At 40.0% G+C, this 13,425-nt stretch overlaps 1 protein-coding gene across 1 annotated transcript in view; it reads right to left on the minus strand.

Annotated features, from left to right (window-relative positions):
- CSMD1 (CUB and Sushi multiple domains 1) overlaps positions 1-13,425 on the minus strand; it is a 1,526,452-nt gene that overhangs the window by 241,282 nt on the left and 1,271,745 nt on the right. Inside the window, exon 34 of the mRNA XM_075202483.1 lies at positions 6,586-6,789. Coding sequence (XP_075058584.1) covers positions 6,586-6,789 — 204 coding nt within the window. The remainder of the gene's footprint in view (positions 1-6,585; positions 6,790-13,425) is intronic.

Genomic DNA, 13,425 nt, shown 5'->3' on the forward strand with positions numbered 1-13,425 from the left:
TTTTTAAGTTTTAGCCATTTTAAAGGCAGATCAGGGAACCTTGGTTGACAGTTGAGGAGCAGGTATGTTTTACCTACTTTTGCATGCTATATCCAGTTTTTGCAAGACATTTATGATGATATACTCTGATCACACCCTAATCTGGAACATGTTTTATGAATATGTGTGTGTGTATTTTGGTAACAAACTGCCATAAAACCTGTACATGGAAAAGCAATAATAATAATAATATAATTTCAAATCTCATTCTAAAACCTTACTGGACATGTCCGGGCATATTCAATTGTTCGCGGTTTCCGCCGCGGAAAAAATATTACCGGTATTACGGTAATAGTAACCTGGATTTCAGCTCGGAGGTCCTGAGCCGCAAGATGAAATCCAGCGAGAAATGTACCGCAATAACGGCATTTACGTGCACTATTACCGTAATGACGATAATAGTTCGCGGGGCGCGTTACTTTTGGCTGTAACGTCAACAATTGAATATGCCCCGTCAACTCTTTCATGTCCATATCAATCCTCCCCTAAACCAAGGTTTCAGAAATCCAGTCCACAGAGTGCCCTAACAATGCATGTGTTCATTATCCTTGCTGGAGCACAGGTGTATTTATTACTGACTGACATATTTTAAAATATTCAAAGGTTGAACCAATTAATTCACTGGTGACCAGGAAAACCTGCACTATTAGGGCTTCCTATGGACTGGATTTGGGAAATTCTTTCATTTCCAAATTCATAAATATAATGAAGAAAACAAGGATTAACTCATCTTTCCTGTTAAATAGTTTGCAAAAGACTCAATGGGGGGTATTCAATTGTTGCTCCGGGCGCCGCCGGAACGAGCACGTTAAAACTATTACCGTTTATACGGTAATATTGCGCGTAATTACTGTTCATACAGTAATTTACTCGCTCAATTTCAGCTCGCTGCTCAGGGAGCTGCGAGCTGAAATTGAGCTAGTAATTACCGTATAAACGGTAATAGTTTTAACGCTCTCTATCTACATAACTTGAAATGTACATGCAACATGTAATGACAAACTCACTTCATTCTTTCGTGTTTTCACTTTATTAATATTAGGGATGTGCACTGGCCAATTTTTTTGGGTTCTGATTACCTTCAGCTTTTAGGCTCTAATGGGTTTTGCCAAAACACCCCCCTCAAGGTTTTAGGTTCTGATTTTTTTTTTTAAAAAAGCATAAAAACTGCTAAAATCCAGATTTTTGTTTTTTTTTCACTCCTACGCTATTATTAACCTCAATAACATTAATTTCCACTCATTTTCAGTCTATTCTGAACACCTCACACCTCACAATATTGTTTTTAGGCCAAAAGGTTGCACCGAGGTAGCTGGATGACTAAGCTAAGCGACACAAGTGGGCGGCACAAACACGTGGCCCATCTAGGAGTGGCACTGCAGTGGCAGACAGGATGGCAGTTTGAAAAACTAGGCCCCAAAGAGCACATAATGCCAAAAAAAGAGGTGCAAGATGGAATTGTCCTTGGGCCCTCCCACCCACCCTTATGTTGCAAAAAAAGGACATGCACACTTTAAAAAACCAATCATTTCAGCGACAGGGCCTAACAAACTACTGTGGCTGAAATGATTGGTTTGTTTGGGCCCCCACACAAAAAAAGCAATTCATCTCTCCCTGTACAAAGTAAACTGGCTCTACTGAGGCAAGATGTCGTCCTCATCCTCATCCTCTGATTCCTCGCCCCCTTCAGTGTGTACTTCCTCATCCTCACACATCCCGGGTATCGCATGCCTAGTGAAGTGGAATCTAGACGGAATTTGGTACCGGGGATACAATACCTCCATCAACCGTCGAAATCCCACTCCACTGATGGTGGACACCGGACGCACGTCTAACACCAACATAGCTGTCAAGGCCGCAGTTATCCGCTTTGCCATAGGATGACTGCTGTCATACTTCGTCCTCATGGCAAACCACTGTTGTACGGTCAATTGCTTAGTGAAAGACGTAGCAGTCTTACGACTTCCCCTCTGGGAAGATGACCGACTCCCAGCAGCAGCGGCATTAGTAGGCGTAGCGCTGCAGGATCCTCCGGAAGAATCCTGGATTGAAGAGGACTCAGTCATGCCGGTGACATGGCCTGCAGGACTACCTCCAATCCAGATCGAGGAGGAAATTGACGAGGAGGGTGTTGCTGGTGTGAATACAACAGGACCAAGGGATTTAGTTGTCCCTGGACTGCTGACGGTCCTAGCCACAGTTCCTGAACTAAACACAGAATTATGAAGGGTCTTCAGGTGACGTATAAGGGAGGATGTCCCTAGGTGGCCAAGATCCTTACCCCTGCTTATTGCAGCTTTACATAAGCTACATATGGCAATACATTTATTGTCCGGATTGGGATAGAAATAATTCCAGACCGAAGAGGTGGATTTATTGGTCTTCTGCCCGGGCATGACGATGGGCTTTTTCATCCCATGGACAACAACTGTTACCCCCCCTGGTGCCTCATTTAAGCAAACCACATCAGCATCCTCCTCGTCAACTTCCTCCTCAGCGCCAGCTACGTCAATATCCTCCTCCTGGTGTACAACATTGACACCTTCATTATCAAAATCTGGAACTGCACTGTGGGTGATCCTTCCAGCATATGCAGAGGGCGTGCTGCAAATGGTGGAAGGAGCCACCTCTTCCCGTACAGTGATGGGAAGGTTAGGCATCGCAACCACCAACACCCTTGGACTCTCCTTGGGGATTTGTGATGCCATGTCTTTAGAAGGCAGAGTTGTTTGCTGTGTTTTTGATGACAGATTAACTCTCTTACATTTTCTAGAGGGGGGGAGGCGGGCTTAGATCGTTGTGTGAAGCTGAACCACTAGTCCTGAACACTGGCCAGGGCCTAAGCCGTTCCTTACCACTCCATATCGTAAATGGCACATTGGCAAGTTTACGTTTCTCCTCAGATGATTTTAATTTCTTTTTTTTTATCATTTTAGTGAACTTTGACTTTTTGGATTTTACATGCCCTCTACTATGACATTGGGCATTGGCCTTGGCAGACGACGTTGATGGCATTTCATAGTCTATGTCATGACTAGTGGCAGCAGTTTCAGCATTAGGAGGAAGTGGTTCTTGATCCCTACTTTATCCTCCAAATTTTTGTTCTCCATTATATGCAGCACAAGAGAGCGTACCCCTAAACCACACACACTCGGCAAAGCCTTTAAAAATTATATGCGGCACAGGAGAGTACCACTGGACTGGAGTTATACGGCTGTACCACTGGACTTATACGGCAGGATCAGTGGACTTATACAGCAGTAGCACTGGACTTATACGGCAGGATCAGTGGACTTATACGGCAGTACCACTGGACTTATGCAGTACAGGACACCACCACTGGACTTTTGCAGCACAGGACAGCACCACTGGATTTATATGGCTGTACCACTGGACTTATACGGCAGGATCAGTGGACTTATACAGCAGTAGCACTGGACTTATATGGCAGGATCAGTGGACTTATACGGCAGTACCACTGGACTTATGCAGTACAGGACACCACCACTGGACTTTTGCAGCACAGGACAGCACCACTGGATTTATATGGCTGTACCACTGGACTGGACTTATATGGCAGTACCACTGGACTGGACTTAAGCAGCACAGGACAGCACCACTGGACTGGATTTATATGGCAGTGCCACTGGACTGGACTTAAGCAGCACAGGACAACACAGGACAGCACCACTGGAATTATGGCAGCACCACCACTGGACTGAGCAGGACAGAGCACAGGACAGCACCACTGGACTGAGCAGGACAGCACCACTGGACTGAGCAGGACAGAGAACCGGACAGCACCACTGGACTGAGCAGGACAGAGGACACCACCACACACCCTCCCTCTTCCCTCTCCAATGCCCGAGTGAAGATGGCGGCGGGAAGCGGGGAATAATATGAATCCGGATCTCACGAGATCTGACGGCGGGATGATGACGTTTTGCCTCGTTCTGAGTTTTGCGTCGGGCGGGAATCCCCGAACAGTGCTCGGATCCGAGCTTGGATCGGCACTGTTCGGGGGTGTTCGAATTTCAAAAATCCGAACCCGCTCACCCCTAATTAATATTGATTTGGTCTTTGGGCAAAGGTGCAAGGATTTAAAATATATTGATTCTCTTTCTACAAGCTATGTGTGTTCTAAGGACCACCAGAAGACAAATTCCATACAGGGGATGCATATATATAATATATTGGAGAGATTTCCTGTAATCAAAATTTGCTGTTTGCTTAAGATACATTTTTAGTTTATGTAATGAGACAAATGTGGACATGTGGTAAAAACTAAACAGTAAATGTGTAAAATACAAAACAACTGGAGAACCAAGCTTTCATGACTAAAAAGGAAAAGTAGAAGTGTTGCCCATAGCAACCAATCAGAATCTAGCTATAATTGACCTAGTACTCTCTAAAAAATGATAGCTAGAATCTGATTGGTTGCTAGGGGCAACAATTCCGCGTTTCCTTTTTAGAAGGTTTAGGAAATTTACCCCTTAAGCTGTATACACAATAAATAATTTACTTTAGAATATTCTGTCTTCCCATAATCCAGGGATTTCATGAAGTCTCCCAAATACCAGGGTGACAATTTGTGTATTAAATTTCATAGCAGTCTAAGCACCATAAGGTCCAATAAAGCTCATTTACTAACCAACGAATCCGCAGATGCACAAGACAGCTAATTTTAGGCTGATGTGCCTATTTAGCACCATGCACCTAAACTGGTGCACATCCATATTCCTCTGTTGGGAATTGCCTCTATAAAAAGGGACAGATGGAAATGTGCAACTTTAAAGTAAAGCCTAATATCTTTAGGAAAACCTGTCTGTAATTTTTAACTTCCTTCTTAATCCTAAAATGGTGTTTGTTGAAGCCTCATTCATTTCTTAAACACATCTTTAGAGTAAGGTCACATTAGGTTGTCTTTTATATATGTGTCCTATTTGTACATTTTAATGATTGTATTACTTTTGGTAATGTACCATATTTGTGTTCTCGATGTTTTACTGTGAACCTTTTAAGTTCATTTAAAGATATCATCCTGTAACACAAAATATCCTGTTTATGCAGGTGGGCACAATATGTGGTTCAGAAGTGTACCTAGACTACATTTAGTAATGAACACCTGAATAAGCTAATGCATTGTCCCATCTGGATACAGTACCCCATGTGCTTTACATTCACGTATAAATGAGGCACCTGTAGAAGATGCCTGGCTAAGAGGGGAAGGCCTTAGTCCATACAGACAAGAAATAAAGCAAGGTGCCACATTGCTGACAGCTGGAAGAAGAGAGGGTTGTTAACACTGCAGGTCTCAACCAGTTCTAACTGTTCAAGACGGAGGTTTTCCATAAATGCAGCTCCTGAATATAAGTTACTGCTTCTGTACATTCAGACATTGGACCTGATTCATTAAGGAAAGTAAGGCAAAAAAAGGAGTAGTTTGTACCTTGGCAAAATCATGTTGCGTTGGAGGGGGAGGTAAATTTAAAATGTGGGGACAGATTTATAACTGGGGTAGGGCATGAGCTATCAAGTATTTGTGTCCTACATGTAAAAACAGACAGTATTTTCCTAATGTGCAAAATAATAAACTAATTTACATTCCTTGGATTGTTACACTGTTTTGCCAAGGTGCAAAGTTACTCTTTTTTTAATGAATCAGGCCCATTCTGTTCACTATTTACATGCTGAGAGTTTGTATCTTGTTCCCAGTTCTTGCTAACAGCACTGAACTATCTTCTCTCCTGACTGTCAGTAATACAATCAGCTGAGAGGGGGGAACCCCCAAAAAAGAGGTATATGAGGGAAGGTGCGCTAATCTAGCAGGATTTGTATAAAGATGTTCTTCCCCATTAATATTTTATTATGTGTTTATTGTAACATAATAATGGGATTTTCTTAATTCCTTGTCATATTGTGGTTTAACTGCCTAGTTACATAAATGTAAGCACTAAGACGGTGTGGTCCAGTATTTAACTTTTATAACATTTTACATCTTCAATACTAAATAATCTTTTTTCTGCTCACTGTGTACAAAGGTTTGAATATTGATGCAATACACTTGTCCATTGTTGGTACTCTGGACTCACTAATAAAAAAATCAATAAAGGACTCATCTGCCTTTATTAATATGTGCCAACTGAATACTCCAGATAAGACAGTCATTTCCAAAGGTGATTTTCATCATGAAAAGAAAACATTGACATTCTTTTCTGAGACTGCTTTGTTAACATATAATTAAACAGTACTGAGCATGGACTTGAGGTCTAGAGCACATTGCATTGATTTGTACATAATCTGCAGGTTTAATATACAGTATTCACTTTAGTGCTTATTATTTTCCAGCAAAACTACTGCAACTAGTTAATCATTTCTATCATATAATATTATTTATGCAGATTTATTCGGTTGTAATAGACAATGATTGTAATATGATTTTATAATAGTAAACACAATATAAAACTAATTAAAGGCTGCACAAAGTTAAAACACTTGAGGATATCAGTTATTTATATATTTGATGTGTCATAGAAAAGAATATACCTATACAACTTGGCACAGTATCATTCCATTGTGCTAATGCATTTGGCACTGTCTGACAATGAATAGCTTTAGACCCTTGAAGTAAGTAGCCAGGGTTGCATTCAAATCGGACTACGGAACCTGCTGAAAATTCAGAGCCAATTCTTCTGCCATATCGGGGTTCAGGAACAGAGCTACATTGTGTATCACTAGTGCGTGGGACCGCTACATAAAAGAAAAAAGAGAAACATATTATACAGCGGCTCATTTATCACAGATAAACCTTACATTGGACAAAAATGTAAATACAGTTATGGGATCTCCTATTTAGAAACCCATTATACAGAACATTTTGAAAAATAAACAAAAAAATAAAATAATAGCTGTTCAGCGAAAATATCATATTGTCAAATGTTCAGACAAGATCACCAAGTGTCTCCTCTTCCAGCAGCTGTAAGGGGTACCAATAAAATTTGAGAATGTATAATGGCACAGTGTCGGAAAATTATAGGTAATTATAGGTAATTTTAAAATGTCATTTAGTATATTTTATATAGTGTTCCAAATCCAGAAAAGTCACTGGCCTTCCTAGGGCTGGCACAAGCCTGAGGTTCCTCTCCCCCTCTGTTTACCCTAGCTGGCGGAAGATAGAGGCGGCATCCTCTCCACCAGGGAATGGGAGTGTGGCACTTGGCTGTAACATCATAACCAGCACCACACTCCCAATGTAACACTGACATGGGCAACAGCTTCTTCTCCTTCATCTCTGCCAGCTCAGAGTTGCTGTGTTACCTTTGTTATATTTTTTGTTATGCTCATTGCTGGAAACAGAGCCTGCACACTTGTTGCCCATGTTCACACATATTATGGCGGCATCTGCTGCTACCAAGGTGGCTTCAGAGGAACAGAGGTGGCAATAGCAATATTTTGGGTCAAGTAGCTGAGCTGAAATGGTGTTCCATTAGATCCTCTAAACCAGTGTTTCTCAACTCCAGTCCTCAGGACCCCTAACAGTGCATGTTTTCCATATCTCCTTGCTTAAGCACAGGTGTATTCATTACTGACTGACACATTCTAACAGATCCACAGGTGGTATAATTATTTCCCTTGTCACCTGGAAAGCATGCACTGTCAGGGGTCCTGAGGACTGGAGTTGAGAAACACTGCTCTAAATAAACCTGTCGTTGTGATAATATTCTTTGGCATCACCTTATAATTTCCTACATCATTTACAAATCATTTACAGTTTTATGCTTGCGATAAGATAATTATGTGCCAAGTGTCATCTACGTGCCAAGTTATTTAGTCAAATTCACCCAAAACTACACTTTGTTTTCATCTCCTAACATTGATCATTACCATTTAATAAAATACAACTCAGTGGGTTCCATATTTTTAACTTATGCCGTGCCAGAATGAAAATCTTTAGGGGTTAGTTCAACTCTTGCAAATCCAGTGCTTGCAGTTATTTTTCTCTTTTCTTGTCTGTGCTTTGTAGCAGGATTTTTCACCTGGTGTGCTCAAAGGCAGAAGTTCAAGCTCAGAATAAACACTTCTTCTTGTGTCTTCCAAACTCCTGTGTTAAAAAATTTCCATTGGGACCTAAAATTGCAGTCTGTACTGCAATTTTGTTTCAATCAACTGCACAGCAATAGAGATATAAAAGTGATTGCTCATCTATACTCAAAATAAAATATAAAAGTTTCCTTTTGGCTTAAAGGAAAACATACTGTGTATAACTTTCTAATTCCTTTATCATTTAACTGTAACAGAAAGTTTTTCAGTATATTACTTTTGCAAAGGAGTGAACACTTCTGGCTACACACCACGCACAGACGTCCTACATGTATGTAACCTGGTGAACTGGAAACTCCCACCTGCAAGTTGTTCATTAGTTCTTGTAATTAAAATATATGTTGTCATACATTGTATATCTTCACGGTGATTGTGAGTTATTTATAACAAGTATATTAACAAGTGGATTTTGAATGTTGTTAACTGTGAGGGTTTTGTGTGTTATTAAGTGATAGAAAGGTTTGGAATAGGTACAAATAGCACAAGGAAAGATGTGGAAATGTTGCATATAGTTAATGAGACTATCTAGGAAGAGTATAATAGACAGTGGGAGTATTATGCACACCAACACTGCTGCTATTTTAAATTGTTTGAAAGTTAGGTTGCTAGAAGACATCGTAATAAAACACATAGGGGTATATTTACTGAACTGCGGGTTTGAAAAAGTGAAGATGTTGCCTATAGCAACCAATCACATTCTAATTCTAATTTATTTAGTACATTCTACAAAATGACAGCTAGAATTTGATTGGTTGCTATAGGCAACATCTCCACTTTTTCAAAACCACAGTTTAGTAAATATACCCCATAGAGTAGATACTTGTGTCTTTAATTGTCTTGTTATATAAAGCATTTCTGAATAATATTTCATCATTATTGCTTTTTTGGACTACACTGATAAAGATGAAAGCGTACAGATTATAACATTTATTTGGTGCCTTTTTGGGCAAAGTGAGCACTAAATAAAAGCCTGAACCATTGTTAAATAGAAATCCTGTTTCCTACTGTAATTATTTTCCGTCCTTTAGTAAATGTTTCACACTGCTGTGAAACAAAATTGAAATCAGCCCAGTGGAAAGTGAACAGAGAATAAGGTCAACCAGAAATATAGAGTGATAAACAAAATGATTGACTTTGCAGGTCAGATTAGTGTGTTTATTCAGCGAATGTACAATGTTCACAACAACAGCAAGACAATTCCTGGAGCTTAAAAGAAGCCTCTATTTTAATAGATAGCAAAAATCCATAATAACTTGTAACTGTATTAAATATTTATAGGGTAAAAACAATCTTAGGGAAAGTTGTCTTTATCAAAAAGAACTTCTGTTTTCATTGGCAAATGCCTATGCTGTAGTTCTCCTACTTTAAGAGAAGTTTTGGCAATTCAGACTTGCCATGCTGGCCACATGTAAATTGGTTGGCCAATATGGTTTTAAATTACACCAATCATTGTTGTGTGTGTCGCCACTCCAACAATCAATCTAAATGATCAAAATACAATTGAGATAGCTTTCTAGCATTAGGAATAAGGATTAACCAAATACATCCATAACCTGTTTACAGATTAGCAAATTACCACATATATGTCAATGACCTCAGATGAATAGGGACAGAGCTCATAGGCCAATATGGTTTTGCTTTTTTATGCATTTAAAGTACCCTTTAAAAATCATGATTTTAAAATCCTGAGTGGTTTCATTTTGAGCAGGTGTGTAATATTCCTTATATAGTAAATATTATTTGTCCATGAGGCTTTTTTTCATTTCTGTCGTGTTCCAACAATTTTAACATCCTCAGCTGCACTATTCACATCATACACAGGATACTCTTTCTGTTTCCAGGTTAGTGTAATAGCTCAGAGATGTGTCAGTGACCTCAGATAATCATGGACAAGGGTCATGGGCCTATTTGGTTTATTTTTGTTCTTTTTTAAAATAATTTAAAGTCAAACAGTAATAGCAGGGGTGTGGCCATATTTACATATCAGAAAAAAAAGACCTAGGGGTAAATTTATCAAGCTGAGAGTTTTCCAGCGGGTTTGAAAAGTGGAGATGTTGCCTATAGCAACCAATCAGATTCTAGCTATGATTTTGTAGAATGTACTAAATAAATGATAGCTAGAATCTGATTGGTTTTTCAAACCCGCCGGAATACTCTCAGCTTGATACATTTACCCCCTAAGGTCTGATTCAATAAGGAACTTAAATTAAGAAGTTTCATATTTAAGTTTTCTGGGCAAAACCATGATACAATGCAAGGTAAAAATTAGTTTTCTGTTTTGCACATAAATTAAATACTGACTGTTTTTTCATGTAGCACACAAATATCACCTTTAAATTTCAGTGTACAAATAAGCTCTGAAATATTTGTGTGCTACATGAAAAAACAGTCAGTATTTAACTTATGTGCAAAACAGAAAACTAATTTTCACCCCTTACATTGTAACATGGTTTTGTCCAGGAGACTTAAATAAGAAAATTCTTAATTTAAGTTCCTTAATGAATCAGGCCCCTACTGTCTAAACGTAAAAATAGGAAAACTGCTTTGCTAAGGAACATCCATCTCCAAATCTGAACTTTATCTCTGATATCTTCAGTTCAGTATAAATTAAAATACAGAATTAACATGTACACCACTAGCAGCTACATACTATCCAGCACAAGACTGTATTTGCTAGATAATAAAAGAGTAGCAGCCTGTTTTTATGGAAAGGAGACTGTGAAAGAAAAATTTCCATGAACTCCCAGTTATGGTATTCAGACAACCACCTCCTTGAGAGAAAACTACTTGCACGTCATCAAAATATTCATATACTATATATTACATATACTATTTACAGTATATATAGCAAACATTAGATATACTCACTGCCCTGGAAAGCCTACAAATCGTACTGCCATGTAAAAAGGGATCAAGAGACTGTACAGTGTAGAACAGCTTCTGTTTATAGTCAAATCCTTACTTAAGGTCTAGAGGAGGGTTTCCAGGTACCTATAATCTCTCAGGGGTTTCACTATAAAACTTAATTCTAAGAGGGTACTGAGAAGGGATGTGACAGCAGATGCTGCAAACTGCGTAGCCAAGGAATTATCTGGATGTCACACATTCAACAGGAACTCTTATCATCACAGGATCCAATCACCATACTTCAGGTAATATTGTATATTTCATATGGTATAACAAGTGCAACTATGGATAGATATTGAAACTGGAGACACAGGACAGAAATCAAAATAAAATAATACATTTTACATTTGCATATATCGTGAATAACACTACACAAGCAACAAATATCTATAGAGCATCAATATGAACAATTAAAAGCACTCATTCACAGATCTGTCCTTCTTTTGAGTGTGTTTATTTTTATTTTAGTTTTCTAAGTCTTAAAAATAGTTCTTCCCCTGATTGTCATTCTCTGGAAATTGGTAGAATAAGCTTGACCCATGGCGAGAATTCTCAAAAGTTGTCATTAAAATGCCTTTCTGCGCATGTTCTAGTGTAGAGGTGGTCAGATTTTTGGTCTGAGGACTACATTAAGCGCTAGTACGTATTTGAAGTGACCACAATAAAACTTGCTTAAACTTGTGTAAACATGTAAAATACCTTAGCTATGCCAAACCTCTAAACAATGGGGAAAAAAGTCTCCAAGAGGACAGAAGTGAGTGTAATGCTCTGGTGCACTGGAGGGGGTGTGACCACCCCATATAGTGGTGAAAGTGATTTGCCCACAGGAACTAAACTCTATGTGGGTCAGTGGAGCCCATCAGCATACAAAAACAGAACTGTAGCACTCACTTAAACTGGTGTTAAAAGTATGTAAATTGAAGTCTTATTAACCTCACTTAAACACCTGGAATAATTTGACTTTGTTATTCACACTCCTCCCAGTGACTAAATGTGTAGTCTGGCATTAGGACCCAGAGGAGACACACCAGGAACGGTTACTTTGGAGCATAAGCTTAACAGAAGTGTATGGTGAGTGACTGATAGGTAAGGACCCGGGACAGAAGGGAGGTAGTCATACAACTGCCTTTGCAATCTGTGGAAGGGGTCTGCGGCCTGCTGGCAAAAGAGTCAAAGTGCATAATGACCGAGAGAAATGGGACAGATTTGAGTGAGAGATCACCTCAGAAGTGTGGCTGTATGATACAGAGGATAGCTCAGTCAGGGGGCATATATCATACTGCTTCACAATATAATGATGTTACTGAGAGATATAGCATCTGAATGAACAAAAACAGAAACATCCTGCTGGGAGCAGAGAGGCAGTGTTCATCGAAGAGAGAACATTAGCAAAGAAATATCAGAGCCCAAACATGTGAGTGAGCCACTACCACAGAGGAGGGGTGAGCAGGGCTGAGAGAACACTATCAAGTAAGTGTCAGAATCCAAACAAGTGAAGAGTCATCCCTCAAGAGGAGGGATGAGTTGTGGCTGAGAGTGCACCAAAGACAGAGTCAGAGCCAAATGAGTAATGTTACCTCTGCAGAGGAGGGGTGAGTGAAACACTGCTGAGAAAGAATGGATGTCCATTTGACTGTGACTGCCCTATTAGGAAATCCATGTAACCATTAACATCTGTGCAGGAGGAGAAAGGGAGCTGTATATATTTAATTTATTATTTAAACTGTTTAAGAACGTGCTGGAGTAAATAAAAGAGTTTCTATTTTGCAATATAGAGTAGGACTGGCGCCCAACTTACTATTGCACTGCACCACCACATAGAAACACCTTTGTCCACAGTTAACAAACATTGCTGGAAAACCCATATATAGCAGTGGCTCAGTTGTACCAGAGGCCCAGATGAGATTCCAGATGACTGGCTCCCAGCCACTACTAGTGGTGGATGCAGGATTGGTACACTGCTGAAGGACCATGCAGGGTGCTCAGGCAATATCCGATCATGTGCAGACGACTGAGCAGGTCGTCCTTCCCTCATGACTCAGGCAGGCCCTGAGTCATGAGGGAAGGACAGTGGCTGGGCCACAGGTGAAGTCGGCAGCTGGGATGGAGGAGGCCGGAGTTAGGCCTCAGGTAAATCGGGTTTGTAGGCACCAGATGGAAAGGGGTGGCCAGGACAGTGGACCTGCAAGGCTGAAGGTAAAGCTGGACGTTAGCCCACTAGGGCATTCGCAAAATGGGATCTCAATCCAGTGCTGCTCACATGCCATCAAATCCCTGGTTTTGTAGGGCAGAAGCAGCACCAGTCCAGGTTTCAATTTTTGAAATTTGAGCACAACACTGCTGTGGGATGCTGGAGCAGAAGCTGATCTCACAGGAGAT

The sequence above is a fragment of the Mixophyes fleayi genome, chromosome 3 (genome assembly GCF_038048845.1).
Source record: "Mixophyes fleayi isolate aMixFle1 chromosome 3, aMixFle1.hap1, whole genome shotgun sequence".
Classification (NCBI taxonomy): Eukaryota; Metazoa; Chordata; class Amphibia; order Anura; family Limnodynastidae; genus Mixophyes; species Mixophyes fleayi.